This window comes from Mytilus californianus, unplaced genomic scaffold (genome assembly GCF_021869535.1).
Source record: "Mytilus californianus isolate M0D057914Y unplaced genomic scaffold, xbMytCali1.0.p SCAF_1, whole genome shotgun sequence".
NCBI lineage: Eukaryota > Metazoa > Mollusca > Bivalvia > Mytilida > Mytilidae > Mytilus > Mytilus californianus.
The window spans coordinates 35,835,955-35,856,524 of NW_026262581.1; the positions used below are offsets into that span (position 1 = coordinate 35,835,955).

General features: G+C 32.3%; 1 protein-coding gene across 4 annotated transcripts in view; it reads right to left on the reverse strand.

Annotated features, from left to right (window-relative positions):
- The window catches only part of LOC127719965 (S-adenosylmethionine sensor upstream of mTORC1-like), a 30,301-nt gene extending 10,069 nt beyond the window's left edge, over nucleotides 1-20,232 (reverse strand). Inside the window, exons 1-4 of one of the 4 annotated variants that reach the window (XM_052226363.1) lie at nucleotides 20,123-20,232; nucleotides 17,658-17,821; nucleotides 16,591-16,942; nucleotides 1,237-1,351 (exon numbers count right to left, since the gene is read on the reverse strand). In XM_052226363.1, the coding sequence (XP_052082323.1) occupies nucleotides 1,237-1,351; nucleotides 16,591-16,942; nucleotides 17,658-17,742 (552 nt within the window). In that variant the 5' untranslated portion in view covers nucleotides 17,743-17,821; nucleotides 20,123-20,232. The other 3 variants (XM_052226356.1, XM_052226349.1, XM_052226373.1) reach the window with 3 other exon arrangements.
- Between the last annotated feature and the right edge of the window lie 338 nt (nucleotides 20,233-20,570).

Consider the following 20,570-nt stretch of genomic DNA (forward strand, 5'->3'; position numbering starts at 1 on the left):
TTGGTTGAGGCAAACTAAAGTAAGAGAACTGAAACCAACTTTGGGACGTACGGACGTACAGACGTACAAGGGTAAAACTTAATGTCCCCTCCGCTACGGCGGGGGCATAAAAAAAATCTCTCCCCTCAGTGCAAATTTAAAATGGCCCCTAGCACCTGTTTAAGCGAATTCTTTGCAAAATGATTCAGATAGACTTTGTAAAATTTAACACCACCAAATCGGGCCCAGTTCAGCTTGCTTTCCTTTACAGCAAGCATTATTTTTGTTTCATATCTTTGGTTTTGATTTACTTGTACCTGTGTTTTTGTAGTCCACAATACCAGTATTATAGAGTAAAGTGCTTTTCTGGGCTTATTTTTAACGGTTTGTTCTATTTACATTTTCTTATTCCTATTGCTGAAATTGAAAGGGGAGGGTTATGTGTCTGCATGATTTGAAAAGAGCTTAGATTTTACAACCCATCACTGAAAAGATGCTGAACAATCATGAAGTCATTCTGTTCAGTAGTACATGAGGAAAGCTTTATTTAATTATTTCTTTTTTTGTGTTCTTGCTCATTGCTAAAGGGTGATCCCAGTCCTTTTGTCTTTGGTATATAGTTGTTTCAATCACATCTCCTTTTTTTTTATTCAGACAACTCAATCCTCTCTCAATTAATCTTGATCAGTGGATATAAATTAACATTAAAGGACATATAATAATTATAAGCATAGGAAAAGCACTTACCGGTAACTATGAAACTAGTATAAGAGATAACAAAAACATAAGCATAAGCATAAACAATAGAAAACAATTTTGTATCAAATTTTTTTTGCATTTAATGAAAACAAACTCAAAGTACATAACCTTCTGATATGAAATCATGCAAATCTAAGCTCCAATATAAATGGCTTTACTCATGACAGAATAGACTTCAGTCAGTGGTGTCATAAAAAGAACAGGAAGACACAATCTTGTTCAAAGCTAAAAACATTCAAGTACAGAATTTCTTTTTCAGAAAAATGAAAAAATGTTTTAGTCTGGCTTCAAACTATCAATAAATGAATCAATGTTCATCCAAAAATACCAGACACAATAACTGAACAACACCAGTATAATTGTATCTGTTATCAAAAAATCTATGGTGCCAAAAAGAAAGATTAAAAGCACAATTTCTTAACTTTAAAATTTATAACTCTAGAGTTTGTTGGATGAAAAGAGTTACCAGTAATATTATTCTAAACATAACCAACTTACTGAAGTAGCTGGACCAATATCTATCCCAACAGCCAAAAAATCATCATAACAAGCAAAGGGATTGAAACAACTTCCTACATCTAATAATCTTATTTTACCATCTATTTGTAATTCCCTGAAAAAAGACAAAAAATAATAAATATAACTAATTAAAAATTATTTTAATCCTCTCTTCTGAATTGATTGCAGTTTATTTGAAAAGGGAAGCAAGATGTGATTCCATCGCTTGGCATTTATATACACATTGTAAAATTTGTTAATATTGTTTCTCTCAAATCTAAATAACTTAACCGATTGTTCTTTCATTATCAAGTCCAGCAGTAAAGTACATGCATAATGAGGGCAATAGCTTGTTGGTTTTAACGGTAGATGAGGCAGGGGAAGAGAGACAATGATTTGAACACCATAAAGATTTATATCATACTGGAACTTTGATGGTGTCAAAATAGTCCCCTTTGAAATGTACTTTCAGGCTTTGGTGTCCCTTAAAATTTTGCCATAATATTTCTTTGTATTTAAATGAGAAGGATTTTTTCAATGTAATTCTATGAAATACTGTAGTCACAGAACACCAGAAATATAAAGGAGTTTATTACACAGTGTGAAATGATAACTTAACAACCAGAATAAATTAATGCATTATTAATATGAGACAGGTGCTACATGATAAACTAATGAGCTCATGAAATTGTGTGCTCCTCAGATGAAAATTTGCAAGAAATCATCATGCTCCTTTATGATCTATGATTTTTAGAGAAATACACAAAAAGAATGAATAAACTGTTGACACAGAGATTATGGCTTGCCTTTATGTAATTTTGATAGTAAAATGCAAATGTTAATTAAAATGGTATTCAACTATGACATGTAAACCCTGCAAATAAACTCATCATAGATACCAGGATTGAAATTTTGTATTTGCTCAAGACGCACGTTTTGTCTACAAAAGACTCATCAGTGATGCTCCAATCAAAAATGGTTAAAAAGGCCAAATAAAGTACGAAGTTGAAGAGCATTGAGGACCCAAAATTCATAAGTGTTTTGCCAAATACAGCTAAGGTAATCTATTCCTGAGGTAGAAAAGCCTTAGTATTTCAAAAATTCAAAGTTTTAAAAACAGTTAATTTATAATTATGACCATATCAATGATAATTCATGTCAACACAGAAGTGCTGACTACTGGGCTGGTGATGCAAAACATACAATTTCAATGAACAATGACTGAATGTGCAGAGCCAAATAACCTCCATGGAAATGAAACATGTCAATGCTTATAAAACTGCATACCAAATACCATTGACTTATCATAAGTGGTTCCCCTAAAACTGACCTAATCGCATACATGTGAACTAAGCAAAAGTTTCAAAGTCATTAAATCATGACTGAGGAGATGGGGTCAAATTATCTCCATAGAAATATGATGTGCCAATACTAATACAACTGCATATCAAATATCATTGACCTACCACTAGTGGTTCCCCATAAACCGACCTAATCACAAACTAATACATTACTGAAGCCACCATCACTGCCGCCAGAAACAGCACCTATTAGTCTCGTTTTGTTGAGACAAAAAATTGAAATGGTTTTAGCAGCTGCAATGTTGTTAAAGATCTTTTGATAAATACATGAGTGGTATGACCAAAATCAACCCTACTATCTTTTATGCTCCATTTTGGAGCATATTAAACAAAGCATTGAACACCACTGTTTTTATTTTCTCACTTTCCAAGAACTTGTTATATAGTTCTGAATAATTGCTACAAAGCTATACAATCAGGCTTTTGGCACTCAGTTGTTACAAACATAAACAATAGCTTTTTGTTATAAATTGAAGTGCCAAAATACCATCTAATAAATGAGGTTTGAATTATAGGAACAATTTTATCAAATTTCACATAAAGGCTTAACTTTCAACATGGATTGATGGAACGATCTTGATTTATTTTGTAAAAACAAATAACATTTATTGATTTTATGCCATGTTTATTTTCTACCCAAACAAATTGAAATGTTTTTACAGTGGGGTAAACAACATTAAACCAAGCTGATCAATAACTTTACCAACTTGGCTGCAAATAAATGTTTGTTTGTAACAAATGAAAATATTTATCAAGAATAAATGCTTCAATTTTATAGCTTTGACAACAGGGCTGAAGCAACTGATAATTTCATAGATGTTATATTTTGATGTATTGTACCTTAATTAATTTCAACAAGGCTAGAAGAAATCAATAGGAATTACAATTCATCAGGATTTGAATAATTCAGCCTTAAAAATAAAATGTATGTTTGTTTGCAACAAAAAATAAATATGTAACTTTATCAGATATATTTTGAGTCCAATCTGACATTTGACTTCTAAAGATAACATTCTCAAAGAAAGGGGATTTGTTTTGCTATGCTTAGCAGATATAAGGTTTTTCTACTTTAATGTAGCACTAAAAGCTTTGCAAAGATAATGGCTATGGGGTAATCTCAGTAGTTTTAGACTTTTGTCTTTTTTAAGGTACTTCCATTAATAGGTCAAAGGTATTTTTTTATATTAGAACTTGGCATCTGCATTTATTGGGCTGACATACTTGAATAGTACCTGCAGATTATAAACTCTGCGCTGCTGTTTGGTTTAACAGAATTTTTGTACTACAATACAGCAGCATATATTGGAGTAGCTGCGGAACCGTAACTCTAATGGTCCTTATTATATTTTCTGATTTGTGGGGAACATAGACCCGCAAATTGTCAAAAAATATCACAAGGACCTAAGAGCTACAGTTCCGCAGCTAATATTGGACTGACATACTTTAAATGATTCCTGTGTGTTGTTTCCTAAATTTTAAGCAAAGTTTATCCATTGAACTTATCCCTTTCCCTTAAAGATTGGAATGTGCTTTCAAATAATAAAAAATCAATACATGACCAGGAGGCATTCAAAGCTGCAGTAAAGCAACATCTGAAAAATAAGTAAATTTGTATCTTTATTTGTCACTAATATCAAATCAGATAAAAGAATGACAATGAACTATTTTAAACTTTAACATTAAAGCAAGTGACAAAATCACATCTTAATCCATCAATTATTTAATAGTATTACTTTATTTGCAAATAAACTCCATATGTCCCATATGAGTCAAGCAAAAAACAACATATTATATAACAATGTACAGATTTACTAATTACAAGACAAACAAGAGGCTCTCAAGAGCCTGAATCGCTCACCTGTAATTTTTTGCTTAAATCTTTCATCAATGATTATTTTTGCTTTTCAATATATATCAATGAGTGGCTTAAAAATGCCATTTAAATGTTCTTTGTATCTGTCATATTTTCTTCAAAAGCAAAAAATGCATTTTACCCCTATGTTCCATTTTAGCCATAGTGGCTATGTTTCTTGACGTACAAGGAAATAAAATACAAAATTTATACAAGATAATCTGAAACTCATTCAGCAGTTTCAAAGGAGAAGATTTTTTAAAGTAAGCAAACTAGATGAACAAATTGTGAAAATTTGTCTTTAAAGGGCAAAATTTTAGCCATATAAAACTTATTTGTAGATCTTACTTTGCTGAACATTTTTGCTGTTTACAGTTTATCTTAATCTATAATAATATTCAAGATATTAACCAAAAACTGCAAAATTTCCTTAAAATCATCAATTCAGAGGCAATAACCTAAAAATCAGATACCCGATTTGGCTGATAATTTCAGGGCAGGTAGACCTAATGAATACTTTAACTTCCTGTATGATTTGCTCTAAATGCTTTAGTTTTTGAGATATAAGTCAAAAACTGCATTTTACCCCTATGTTCTATTTTTAGCCATGGCGGCCATGTTTTTTAACGAAACAGAAAATAAAATACAAAATTTATTCTAGATACCCTAAGGATCATTCAGCTTAAGTTTGGTTGGAATTGGTTTGGTAGTTTCTGAGGAGAAGATTTTTTAAAGTTAGAAAACATGATAAACAAATTGTGTTGAATTGTCCTTAAAGGGCAATAACTCCTTTTGGTCATATAAACTTATTTGTAGATCTTACTTTGCTGAACATTTTTGCTGTTTACAGTTTAACTTTATCTATAATAATATTCAAGATAATAACCAATAAAATGCTCCGCTGGGCGCAGCTTGATACGACCACAGAGGTTGAAACCTGAACAGTTGGGGCAAGTATGGACACAACATTCAAGCTTGATACAGCACTGAATTTGGATTGTGATTAAATATTTGACACAGCATAGGTTTCTGACACAGAATGAATGTGGTCTAAGAACTTAAAAATTTTTAATTTACCTATTCAAACCATATCATTATTATTTGCTTTTATATATAAATCAGAAATAACCAATTTAAAATGGAAATTTTAAAGAAAAAAAAGGAAAAAAAAATCCCCCCCTCAAATTTTTTGAACCCCCTTATGATTCATCAACCCCAAACTCAATCCCTTCCCTTTGTGGTATGGTACCTTGCAGTACAATTTCAGAGAGATCTGTACACCTGAACACAAGTTATTGTCCGGAAACTAGAAAAATGCTTGTTTTTTGGCCCCTTTTTGGCCCCAAATTCCGAAACGTTTAGGGCAATTACCCCCAAACTCAAACCCAGCTTTCCCTTTGTGATATAGAACCTTGTAGTACAATTTCATAAAGATCCATACACCTACACACAAGTTATTGTCCTGAAACTAGAAAAATGATTGTTTTTTTGCCCCTTTTTGGTCCCTAATTCCTAAAATTTTCAGGCAATTACCCACAAAATCAATCCCAGCCTTCCCTTTGTGGTATGGTACCTTGCAATACAATTTCAGAGAGATCCGTACACTTGAACACAAGCTATTGTCTGGAAACTAGAAAAATGCTTGTTTTTTGGCACCTTTTTGGCCCCAAATTCCTAAACGTTTAGGGCAATTACCCCCAAACTCAAACCCAGCTTTCCCTTTGTGATATGGAACCTTGAAGTACAATTTTAGAAAGATCCATACACTTACACACAAGTTATTGTCATGAAACTAGAAAAATGCTTGTTTTTTGCCCCTTTTTTGGTCCCTAATTGCTAAAATTTGGAGGCAATTACCCCCAAGATTGATCCCAGCATTCCCTTTGTGATATGGAACCTTGTGGTACAATGTCAGAGAGATCCATACACTAACACACAAGTAATGTCTGGAAGTTACAAAAATGCTTATTTTTGGCCCCTTTTTAGCCCCTTATTCCTTAACTGTTGGTACCATAACCCCCAAAATCAATCCCAATCTTCCTTTTTTGGTATTGAACCTTATGGTAAAATTACATAGAGATCCATTCACTTAAACTAAAGTTAGAGTGCGAAAACCAATGTGTCTTCTGACGACGACGACGCCGACGCCAATGTCATACCAATATACGACCACAAAATTCTTTTGCGGTCGTATAAAAACTGCAAAATTTCCTTTAAATTACCAATTTTAATGGGTTGTTAGATTCATCTGAAAATTAAATGCTTTAGTTTATGAGATATAAGCCAAAAACTGCATTTTACCCCTATGTTCTATTTTTAGCCATGGCGGCCATGTTTTTTGACGAAACAGAAAATAAAACCCAACTTTATTCTAGATACCCTAAGGATCATTCAGTTTAAGTTTGGTTGGAACTGGTTCAGTAGTTTCAGAGGAGAAGATGTTTGAAATAGTTTACACCGGACGGACGACGACAAACGACGGACGCCAAGAGATGGCAAAAACTCACATTTCCTTTGGAAAGGTGAGCTAAAAACATAGGAATGATAATGTAACATTCTCAACTAAATATCACTTTATAAGGTCACCAAATGTGGACAAAAGTTCAAATTCAGGATTTAAAACTTTTTTTAGCTATAAAAGTGGTTGGTGTTTTGTATAAAAGGTTTTAAATTAAAATGTAACACTTAATATTATATGCAGATGAAAAATCAATTTGATGTATTTTATTGTTAAGTACAATGTATTATGTATGTTACTGTTACAACATTCCAATACTTTTTTTTATTCTATTTTTACATTCACCATTTGACCTTTTAATTTTTTTTTCTCAGTCAATACCCAATATCAGTACACTTTTGATGTGGAGCATCAACAAACATACAAAGATTATTTGTAAATATTCTTTGTTGTAATCACCAAACAAAAATAAACCGTCATTGATGTTCCTGACAAAACCATCAAAGTAATTTATAGATATTGATTGGTTTCATATAAATTTAACAAACATGTTAGATATTAGGTTTAATAAATAACATTTTTGTATTTTCATTGTCGAGTAGCAAAGCTATTTACCACATAGATATCAAAACAAAATGAAAACATTTAGTGTTTCATTACATGCATTTTACATACAATTTATATTTATTTATGAAATTTGACAAGAATGTTAATCTTTATTTTTCATTCTGTGGTTTTTATCTGTACCAATCTATCAGTATAACAGCCATTAAAGGTTGTAAATAATTTCAAGGCTAAATGAAAATTGTTTTTCTTAAGGTCTCATCATTTAATGATTGTTTGATTTTCTTAAAGCTGGCGTTAAGAATTAATTTGACTGACAGTACTGATTGCATAAGGCAAAAACCTAAGATAATTAAAAATTCTCAATGGTTTTTTAAAGGAGAGGGTGTTTCTCAACTACAGTCTCATCAAAGGGGGACAGACCTGAGATGAGATGTAGCTGAGAAGTATCCTCAAGTTTCAAAGACCATTAAAATCTATTTATTGCTCTTATCCTAGGTAATGTCAATGACTTAGGCTTATGACCTCATCGTGTTCTCACTCTATTCTACTGAGCAAAATATTTCCAGTCAAGTAGCATGATATGGAAAATTATTACCAAAAGAGATCAAAGCAAAAGGAGTAAGCCCGGTAAGACCCCTTTTTGGCCCAAAAATATAGCATTTTACAAATTTGTTAAAACATGAAACTTTTAGCTTTTTATTGGAATGTAGAATACTTTTGTAACATAAATATGGGCTGTTTTTGACAATACAATGCACATGCATCAGGTACTAGCATCATTAATTCATGCACAATTACTGAAATCTTCACAATTTTAGCATATGTGCTAATTTTTAGGCGGTTTTTGTCTAAAAATGAAAGTTGCTGCTCTTGTGTTCAGTCTTAATTTTTAAATATATGTTGTATTCGATGATAACACATAGCATATATAAAGGTTGAGACTGAACAGGAATGCAGCCACTTACATTTTAGACAAAAACCATCTGAAAAGCGACGTTTTATGGCATATTTGAAAGATTTTTCATATTTAAGCTAGAACTTGATCGTCTTTAATGACCAAATCAGTTCAAATCTTTTACATAAACTAATTGAATCGACTGAAGTAGACACATTAGTGTTTAAAAAATGTCAAAAATCTTTGATCAGATGTACTTTAAATTTTAGGCCTGAATTAGCCCTTACCGGACCTTCTCCTTTAAGAAAATAGCAATAACTAAAAATAAAGAAGATCATATGTTGGCATCTAGATGTCTTTGTGATTGAACTGTTGTCTCATTGACATATATCCAAGATCTATAATTCATACTTAAAAAATAATTGAGAAATTTATTGCAAGGTGTTATATGGCAGTTTCATTAATTCTTACCCAATTTATCCTTTTCCTGACCTGTTGATTATTTTTATTTAATAAACATATGGTTCGTTTGATCTCAGTTCTTCATTGGTCAAAATTCGATTATGATGTCAAATTTTCTTGCTTTCCTCTGAATTTCCTACTGTGACGTCATGAAAAAAGGCGACCATACCTGATGACGTCACTTAGAAAAAACACAGATTATTCGAAAAGAACGATTAAGATTGTCTGTATATATTGTCGAAAAGTCATTAGAGAAACAGATTCCACCACCAAATCTTGTGCTATACAATATTTATCCACTCTCGACAGTTAAATCTTAAATATTTAAAACACTTGGCAAGCCTCGTGTTATAAATTTGAAATTTAACTGACTCAAGTGGATAAATATCGTATCACACTTGATGCAGTGGTAGAATTTATATTTAAAAAATGTCATATGACCTTAATACAATAGTCCAGAGATCAAAATTCATTTTTCATGAATAGGCCATTTTTCAGCTCAGTTAATTATGCATCTAGTACTGTGTTCACTCTATGAAATTTGTCCAGGGTAAAATCCCAGTTCTCACTTGTTTAAAATGTATCCCAATTTTAACTTCTATTATTCGAAAACTTAAAGAGCTGAATGCTTTTCTATCTTTAGTATTTTAGGGTCATAAGAGAGTTTACCATTCACACATTTTCATGTAAAGAGCTTCAGTGCATCTTATCAAATGTAATTTAATTAATATTTTACACTCAAAAGACAACAGAAAGAGGCATTATGAAATAGTGCATTCTGTCATTTCATTTAATTAGTTTTAATATCATATTTATATGAAAGTTTTTTTTTATTAGTCTAATACCTGTCAATGACCTTGATTTAATTTTATTGGTTCCTTCATTCACAATTTTTTTGGGTCAATAGTTATGAATGAGAGGTCATATGTATTTGTTTATACTTCAAAATTGACCTTGACCTTAAGTCTTAAAAGTCTTACATTATGCAGGTTTAATGTGTCCAAAGTGTTGAAACTGTTACTAGAAATAGCATAACTAAATTGAAATGTCATAGTTTGCTTTCAAATCCAATAACAATTATACTTATCTCCTAAAATCAGGACAGAGGATCTTGGTTTGTAAACTAGGTCAGATGTCAATAAATAGATGAGTAATCAAGATATGATTTCAGCATTTAATATTTGTTCTTATAAAAAAACATTTCATAAGTGTCATAATTCTAAACAAATCAACAGATAAAAGATAATTAAAATTAAGCACAGATGGAATAATTCTTGAAGCTTGCAGTTACTATGGAAACGAACCAACTTAGAACTCTTCTGGAAAGGAAATCATACAAATAGTAAACAACAGTTCAGACAATCTGTTTATTAAGCAAACAATGTTTTAGCAGCTGTATGCAGAATGCAAATCAATCCAAACAAAAGTCTAATGCAGTAATTTTAGATACCAATTTTGTTCTGATCAGACAGGCATACTGCAAATGATGATTGTTGTATACATGTGATATTTAGCAAAGGATTTATTTTTATTTGCTATTTTTAGTATCATCAGTCATTTTTATTTCAAATCAGGTTAATAAATCTGAGTGTTTCTATATATTGATGGACATCAAGCCACTAACAATAATTAAGTCTATGGTAGATGAAATAGGTTTGAGGAATATGGTGAATGGGGACAATTGCTCCAATCCCGTCTTACCATTACTCTCAAAAGTCTGTATGCCCTTCATTTTTTCAGTCAAAACCTTTTTATTTCAGGCAAACAAGCAAAGACAAATAAGTCTAATATGTACCTTCTCCTTTGACATTTCAGTTCACTTATTTTTTTCTGAAAGGTTAACAATATTTTACATGATTTTACTAGTTGTCAACCTTGCACAAAACAATCACAAATTACTTTTTTTCAAACTTCATTTCCCCATTTTAATAATTGTAAGACAAGACAACTAATGATTGTCATACATGTAATGGATCCTACAAAAATGTAGAAATTTCATTTCATTAAACACAAAAACTTTGTGGCAAGTCAATAATTTATACAGTGCCATTTGCTGTTGTGGAAAAATAAACAAACAGAAAACTTCTTTATGTATGCAATGTTTACTTGTAAACACTGTTATCTGAAAATCTATAATTGATGAAAATCTGCCAGGTTATGATCTAATATCATCCAGAGGTATAATGAGTCATAAACAAATCTACAGTTTATGTATGAATCAGTAGTATCAAAAATAAATCTTTTTTATTGGTCTGCATGATATGGTCCATCCCAATACAATCAAATTAGCTATAAAGGTCACCTCATTTAAGCAAAAACCTGTCTTGTAAGGTCACTCTCTTCCTGTCTAGCTATATTAACATCTATACATTTTGAACCTCACTTAAAAGGTCACCTCACTTATTAGGTCAGTTTTCTATGGTCTCAAGGATGACCTTTTATATACAGGTTTGACTGTACATGTAAACTATTGTAGGATATTTGAATCATTTTTGATGTAAGTTTTTAAATTCAAAGGCTTGTCTATGAAGTTAACAGTGCCCGCCATCAGTGGCATAAAGTTCTACCAACGCACACAATTAAAAAGGTTGAAAAAATTAACACAGTGATTATCCAGGATTTCCTCTTTAGTAAGTGTTGTGGGGGTATATGTTGAGTTTCCAAGTGAATTGCCAATACCTAATTCATTTATCAAGCAGTCTATGTAATGTGATTTACACACAAAAACGATGTTGTTTGGGGCTTTATCTGCGGGGACAACAACATATTTGTCATGGAGGTAGGACAAGTGTTATGCAACATTTGGGTCTTTAAAGATTAATGTAGCATGAGTATTCATAGACCCATTCAGTTTCTTAATTCTGATTTGTATCAACGACCTCACAGCCTTAATCCATTCGGAAAGAGTATCTACATCTTCTTTCTCTCATTTAACCCATTGCCTGGCATAATCCTTGACTGAATCCATCAGTATTTTGAAGTTGTGTTTCCAATTGATGGATTTAGGCTCATGATATTTCATGCCTTTGGATAACACATTTCGCAGAGAAGTGTTATTGACAATGTTTAGGTCACCTGTAATAACGTGGCCAGCTGTATTTTATATGAATGGGGAACTAGCACAGGTGCAATTAGGAGGTTTAGACTTGAAGTTGTCAATATTGAGATCCTTCAACACGTGTTTGTAATTGAAAATTTTAATTGCAATGGGTATAGGTATAAGAAATGATAGGTACACATTGATTTTTAAAATAGGGAGGTATATTCGAGTGAACTGATTTATGATGAAGGATATTGCCAAAGTTGATGGCATTGAGACCTTTGTTGGCAAAGGAAAGTTTAAGAAAGGATCTTTTCTCCTTTTCATCTTTTCCAATGAGAACTGGTTTGAAAAGTCTGTGACTTGCAATATCCGAAATGATAGCTGTATGTTTGTATTGGTTTGAATGAGGGGTTTGTAACAGTAGTTTTCCAAACATAAGTTGTACAGATAGTTTTGGAAGGGGTAACGAATAAAGCCTCATGCGAATGTGATGAATACCTAACGGATTTTGTTTAAATGGCAGCAGGTCATTTATAGAGACATAATGGAGTCAAGGAGTAGAGTTGAAAATGTTCATCACATTCCCCGAGCTACAGGAAGGACTAGATAGAATACCTATAACAGCAATTTTGTCATTACAACCAAATGGTGTCACAGTTCCCAATTGTCTAATCCAGTAGTCTTCTTTTTGTCTACGGAGAGGTGTTGCAAGATGAGGATTATTAGTCCTGTGGTATATTTTTTCGATGATGAGAACTTGCATAGAAAGGATTGAATGATTAGGCTGGTTAAAATGCTGGTAAACAATGTCCTTTAAGAAAGGGATAAACCCAGTGAATTATCTAGTCATGTGGATAATAATTACTTCAATTTAACCTTTTTAAAGCAATAAAACAATTTGAACTAAATCGAATTCAAAGTTTCCTAATAAAATAAGGTAGAATTGATTTTTTTCCAAAACAAACTATAGGCTCTCAAGAGCCTGTGTGGCTCACCTGATTCTACTTTGGTTTTGGAAATCATGTAAAAATAGATTAAAATCATAACAGATACCCTAATAATGATTGAGGCCAAATTTGGTTTAAGATTGGCCCAATAATTTAATCAAAAGCAGAAGACTTTTTAATGTTTACAGAAATTACCAATAAATTCATTGAAATTGTAGAAAAATGACTTTATAAGGACAATAGTTCCAACAAGATGTCAATTGACAATTTTGCTCATTCCATTCAGTGCTCCTCTAGAAGAAGCATTTGTATGTATTTCCCATAGGGTATTATGTTAAACTTACTCCCCCTGCTGGCAGCCATCTTGGATAACAAATCAGCTACAAAGTAACAACACTTGGTCAGCACCTCAAAAGAAACATTCATACCATGTTTGGTTTCAATCAATTAAGCCGTTTTCTAGAGGAAGACATTTGTATATATTGATGGATTTACTACAAAGTAACAACACTTGTCAGCACCTCAGAAGGAACATTCATGCCAAGTTTGGTTTTATTCCTTTCAGTGGTTCTTCAAAAGAAGACTTTTGTACTTATTTCACATAGGGTCCTTTATTAAATTATGTTCCCCGCTGGCAGCCATCTTGGATGATTGATTGGCTACAAAGTAACAACACTTGGTCAGCACCTCATAAGGAACATTCATGCCATGTTTGGTTTCATTCCATTCAGTGGTTCTCTAAAAGAAGACATTTGTATGTATTGTCCACTAAGGGTCCTTTGTTAAACTAAGTCCCCCTCTGGCGGCCATCTTGGATGATGGATTTTCTTCAAAGTAACAACACTTGGTCAGCACCTCATAAGGAACATTCATACCATGTTCGGTTTTCTTATATTTTGTCAAAATGAAGATTTAACTTTCCTTTTTTTCAAAAATATAATGAAAAGTATGGGTCACCGTGCTATTTTTTCCCCAAATATGCATAGATTGTTCATGAAAATACACATTTTTGTGAATAAAAAGAAATCTGTGATATAGAAATTTGAAATAAAATATGAGAAGATAGGTTTTAAAATATACTTTAAGTAAATAAAATGTACAATCCTAGATGGCAGTATACAATGAATCTACCTTAAGGGCAATAACTCCTATAAGAAAACAACTGATAATTTCATTAATGCTGAAATAATTGCAGATCTTGTCTTGCTGGTCATTATTGCATTCTAAAGTTTCTATCTATATATCATAGTTTTCAAGAAAATAGGCAAAAAAGCAAAAAATAGCTTTTAAGTCAAGGAAATCCTGTAAATAGTCCACCAACAATTTCAACAATATTGACTCATTTATAGATCTTGCCATGTGGATCATTTTGCTACTTAAAATTTCTCTCTATCTAATACAGTTTCAAAATAATATGCCATAACGCAAAATTGGTAAAAATTGTTAATTAAGGGCAATAACTCCTATAAGGAGTCAAATTACTATTTTGAACATTTGACTTACATGTGCTTGTTGATCTTGTCTTGCTAATGATTTTTGCTTTATTCTAAAGTTTCTATTTACATTTTTTAAAAGTTTTCAAGATAATGGGCAAAAATGGGGAAAAAAGTGGTAAAAATTGTCATTAAAGGACAATAACTCCAATAACAAGTCAACTGATGATTTCGGCCCTGTTGACTTTTTTGCAGATCTTGTCTTGATGATCATTTTTGCTGTTTAAAGTTTCTGTCTATCTAATATTGTTTTTAAGATAATAGACATAAATGCAAAAAAATGGTAAAAAAATCATCATTATAGAGCAATAACTTTAATAAGGAGTCGATTAAAAATTTTGGCTATGCTGACTAATTTGTAGATCTTGTTCTGATGATCAGTTTGCTAGTTAAAGTTTCTGTCTATCAATTATATTTTTCAAGATAATAGGCAAGAATGAAAACAAGAGTGCACACAAAGAAATGTCTCGCCTGCTTATCTTTTTAATCATAACTAATTGAACCTTGCCAGACAGACATCTATATCATTAACAGAAAGCTTAATACTAAAATATATGATAAAAGAGATGATTTTTCATTTCCTATCGTTAATTATCCATTTTTAGATGGTGACGTTCCCTTGTCACCATCTTACGGTGTTTATATATCTCAACTTGTACGATTCGCTCGTGTATGTAACAATGTTTTAGATTTTAACGAGAGAAATTTATGTATTACTGAAAAATTATTACACCAGGGTTTTCGATATCACAAACTAGTCAAAACATTTACTAAATTTTATCATCGGTATAAGGACATCATTCGTAAATATAGCTCAACATGCAGACTTCTTATACGTTCAGGTATTTCACATCCAATTTTTTATGGAAATATTCTTTATAAAGCACAAAAATGTCAGTATTCACCTCTGAAACTAACAAAACCTTTAAATAGACTTATTAAGAAGGGATATAGTTACGATACTGTTGTCAGGTCATTAAAGATTGCATATTTTGGCGTTAATATTGATTCACTTATAGGGTCTTTGCATCGGCACTAAACACATTTATTTAAAAACCAGTTGTTGGCATGACACGGGTTATGTTCTTCTCATATATGTTATGATGGTATGATACTAAACCCCTAACGGGAAGGATTGTGCCTGATATTCATATGATGAAGACATAATCTTTCAATCAGTTTAATTGAAGTCTGGAGCTGGCATGTCAGTTAACTGCTAGTAGTCTGTTGTTATTTATGTATTATTGTCATTTTGTTTATTTTCTTTGGTTACATCTTCTGACATCAGACTCGGACTTCTCTTGAACTGAATTTTAATGTGCGTATTGTTATGCGTTTACTTTTCTACATTGGCTAGAGGTATAGGGGGAGGGTTGAGATCTCATAAACATGTTTAACCCCGCAGCATTTTTGCGCCTGTCCCAAGTCAGGAGCCTCTAGCCTTTGTTAGTCTTGTATTATTTTTAATTTTAGTTTCTTGTGTACAATTTGGAGTTTAGTATGGCGTTCATTATCACTGAACTAGTATATATATTTGTTTAGGGGCCAGCTGAAGGATGCCTCCGGGTGCGGGAATTTCTCGCTGCATTGAAGACCTGTTGGTGGCCTTCTGCTGTTGTCTGTTCTGTGGTCGGGTTGTTGTCTCTTTGACACATTCCCCATTTCCATTCTCAATTTTATGTACATCTTACAATTATTCCATGCACCAAATATAGTTGACCCTATTGCTTATAGTATCTGAGAAATAGATCAAACCACAAAAACTATACATTTTTCAATGAACCATGAAATAAAGGTCAAGGTCAGATGAAACCTGCCAGACTGACATGTACCCCTTACATTCATTCCATAGACCACAAATAGTTGACCTTCTACTAATAGTATCTGAGAAACAGACCTAATCACGTAACTTTAACCTTGATCACTGATCCAAAAAATGAGGTCTAGGTCAAGTGAACCCTGTCTGACAGACATGTAGGCATTGCAAGAAAACCATATACCAAATAAGTTATCATTTTACTCATAATAAGTGAAAAATTCACAAAAAAACTATAATTTTTTTACAAGCAGTCACTGAACCATGAAAATGAGGTCAAGGACAATGGACATAAGACAGAAGGAAACATTGTAACATAAGGTATCTGCATACAAGGTATGAATCATCCAGGTGTTCTACCTTCTAAAATATAAAGCTTTATACAAATAAATCATGCCAACTCCATCGCATAGTAATCCCTATGTCTTGCATCGCAGGCGAGACAAAAATGGTTACTTACTGAATATTGGCTGTAGAGAAGACATCTCCTTGTACATTATTTGATGTTGTTCTGTTTTCAGTTTCTATGATACTTTTTCTATTCTCTTCAGATCTACCTAACAAATTACTGTCTTGGCTGGCCAGTTTTATTCTAAGTCTGTGTGCATGTCTTCTCTGTTCTTTTTCAAGTGCTTTCTTCAATCCATCGTTGTAAAAATATTCCATAGTTGTTGCACGACACCAATCTATTCTGGTTTGAGGTAGTTTTGACCAGTGGTTGCAAGATAGATTATACATGGCATCAGCATATACAGTTAAAACTGACTGATCAGAACAGTGATTTTTCCAAATTTCTTCCAAATCATTTGAACCTTTGGAATAGAGATATATTTTTATAAATACATTCATGACATTTACTGAGATTTCAATCAAATTGTAGTACAACTGAAAACAATATGCTTATTTCAAAATTAAATATGCATTGGTCTTTATTTTTTTTCATATTAATGTGACCATAGAATTTGAAAGTCATCAATAATTTCAAATTTGCTGAAGGGGCAATTATAGAATCGGAAAACTACATTGTAATATGCCTGGATTTTGTAGAATAAAGCTCTTTAGGTCTACTGAATTTCCTGAAAATTTGAGATGCTGACTTAAGTGTTCATGTATTTTATAAATGTTCAATTGAAGGATGACAACCCTTTGTAGGAGAGTAGTCAACATTCAGTTACCTATAGATCTTTGAGCCGAAAGTAAGGTATGAAGGTATCTCCAATTAGAACTAGAATGTATAAAAACATTTAAGGCACCCATACTATTCATCTTTTATGGGAGGGATGGTTTTTTCTAAATAAATTGTTCAATTCTAAATTTGTTTTAAAAAAAATAATTCGTTTCAGAAGGGAAGTGAAAAAATTGTTAGTTTTCATTGTCTCCAACTTAGGGGAAAAAAATAAATACAACATTGACTTTCCCCATTTTTTATTCATGTATGTCTTAAAAAACAAAATTGATTTTGCCATGCTCCCCCTCCTTCTCCCCTAATAAAGATGAATGGTTGGTGCTTAAATAAAATTAACCTACCTTTCTGGTACTTTTTTCTTAAATCTGCATGAACACCTTTGATTATAGCTGCTAATCTGAGATGTTCCTCCTTTTCTCTATCCATCTTGGTTATTTACACTTTCTTGTTTCTAGGAATGGGCTGCCATGTAAACATATGGCCACAAATCACAAGTTAGATGTACCTGATGAAAGAAAAGAAAATATTTAGGACTGTGTTTTTTTGTTTTGATTTTAATCATTCTACATTTACTTAAGAGTACCTAGCTACATTTAATATATAGTGAATAAAAGAGTAAATGTGAGGTAACTAAAAATAACAAAACAAGCATAAAATCCTTAACAAGAAACCACTTTCTATACCAATATCATACTCTAAATCACAGAGTTTTTACAATACAATGTATTTGTAAAACTCAATCTAAGTAGCCATGCAAACTGCAGTTAATATGGGGTAGCTCACCATATTTTTTTGCGTTTCGTATGGAAACAAGCTCATCGCTCAAAAAAATATGGTAGGTATGTAGCACTTTCAAATTGTAAAAAAATAGATATTTCCAGACTACCTTAAAAAGTTTAAAACCCTATTCTTATATGCATAGGAATGTAATCAAGGTGGTATACAATAAAAATTTATCTCTGTGCAGTGTTTTCATTGTGAAATAAATGGCTGTCAGAAGTTAGCTACAAAGGTTCTAACAAAAATCCAATTTTAAACACAAGTTTACAGGTAAAGAAATTTTGGAATGTTTGGTCCTTGGTGCTCAATTTCTTACTTCATATGGCCTTTTTTTAAGTTTTTTTTATTTGAGCGTCACTGATGAGTCTAGGGGTTCAAATTAGTGTGGGTCTGAGGTCCTGAACCTGTCTTTCTGGGAGGGGCTTTTCATTTTTGAATTACCCCGGTACATAAGTTAAGGACCTCCCATTCTTTACACTGTTTTATACAGAACTTATGATTTTAAAGATTGACCTATTTATTTGAAAATTCAATAGTTCTGGACCTTTCAATATGTAAATTAAATTTGAACCCCTGGAGTCATTTGTAGATGGAAGGAGTGTATGGCATACGAAATTTTAATCTGGGGTATTTATGATGAATTTATGTACAAGTATAGGCACATAGATGACATGCCAGTTTTTGCATCTTCTCATAATATTTAATCAAATTACTACTGTCTATCCTCATACACATACATGTACAATAAAGGTCTATCACACACCTTGCCATGCAGCTCTGTTCCTTGTTGCCTTACATTTCTACTGACTGTATTGCCAATTTATTAAAAGCATTTTTTTATGTTTTGAATGTGCCTAAGACGAAGCTATCATAAACTTAAACATTTATATATACATGTATTATATATTTATGGACATTGATGGCGTTTATACATATTAAAACTGTTTGTACATTGTACATAACATATATTTTATTATTGTGGGTTTTTTTTGGACAATCTACAATAATACAGTAATTGGCTAATTGCAGATAACAGTATATATTCTGCTGAGTGGAGAGAGGCAAAGCCCTCTACACCCCCTGATGCTGTCAACACTGCTCTCAGTCTGGCTTACTGAAAGCTATTTGAAACTATATTTTGAATTATTAATGAACCTTAACTAAAATATGATAAGAACACCTCCAACGGATTAAGTATAAAGATGTAATGCTTAGTTGTTGTTGCCTCACATCTCCTCTCATGCATCTGCCATGATCTGGGACTATAAAATTAAATAAGTCCCAGCTTACATCTGTGTGAACCTAGGCTAGTTTTGTGTTTGTCAGAACAATGTTTCTGCTTTAATACAGTGATTGCTTTCAAAGTAAGGCTTAACATTATCTCCAACGCTCATTCATACTGAGTTAATTTTGTAATGGTGTTGTTACCATAAAATAATTTCAACACATCACTGAAGACTGGAACCTCTGGAGAACGGGGAATGGTACACCTGCATCTACGTTTACCAATATATTCTATGGATGTATCTCCTATGTATGGTGCACTACTGATATTTTTAGAAGACAAGAAACATAACGAGCTTTCTTCAAAAGCCACTTTCGTTGGTCTTCGAAGGTTATGGTTACTTATATAAGATCGATGGAGTATACACTGTTTCAAAAGATCTCAGTCAGATCCCACACTAGGTCTGCAATTCAATTCTATTGGTCGAGTAGGTTTTATCAATGAATTAAACAAACATAATGTCTTAATCTAGACCTTTTTTTTTGTTCAATCTGAGAATAGTATACTATATACTCAATGTATTATGTCATAGGTTCAACAGCTAAATGCACTCGTCAGAGGCTGATTTAGTGTGTGTGTGTGTTATTTTTTTTCCAATTATGGGAGCCCCACCTTTTCAAAATCCTGGTTCCGCATCTGCTCGTACTTATCTGAGACTACTGTAACACTACGTGTTAAAGTAGTCTCCAAAGTAATGCAGTCAGACTAATAATGCATGTGGTATTCAGTTTATCAGCTTACTTTTTCTGACGCAGTCAGTATAATTTCGGTTTGTGACCCATTTATAAAGGACGCTTCACTATGGTAACGACATGCATGATGTCACAAATCTTTACTCTGATTGGACGAAATAACGGAATTGAACAAAAATCAACAAAAAAAGATATATGCTACAATAAAAGGAAAACATTACGGACATAAAATCAAACTTAAAAATATTATCCAGATAAATAAAAATAAATTCGGCAGGTGAAGAAGGTGTCATTATCACCTCTGTCAAATTGTTTGGATTTTGTAGGCTTAAGAAGGTTCATTAGATTCAGGTCAATTAAGCAATTGATAGCTCAGTGCTATAAATTATATCTTATCGACTAAAACTTCCAAGGCGTAATAATAATCTCAAAGAGTACAACATATTATACTTGAAATAAAGAATGTCAAAATACATATATCGCAAATTCAATTACTT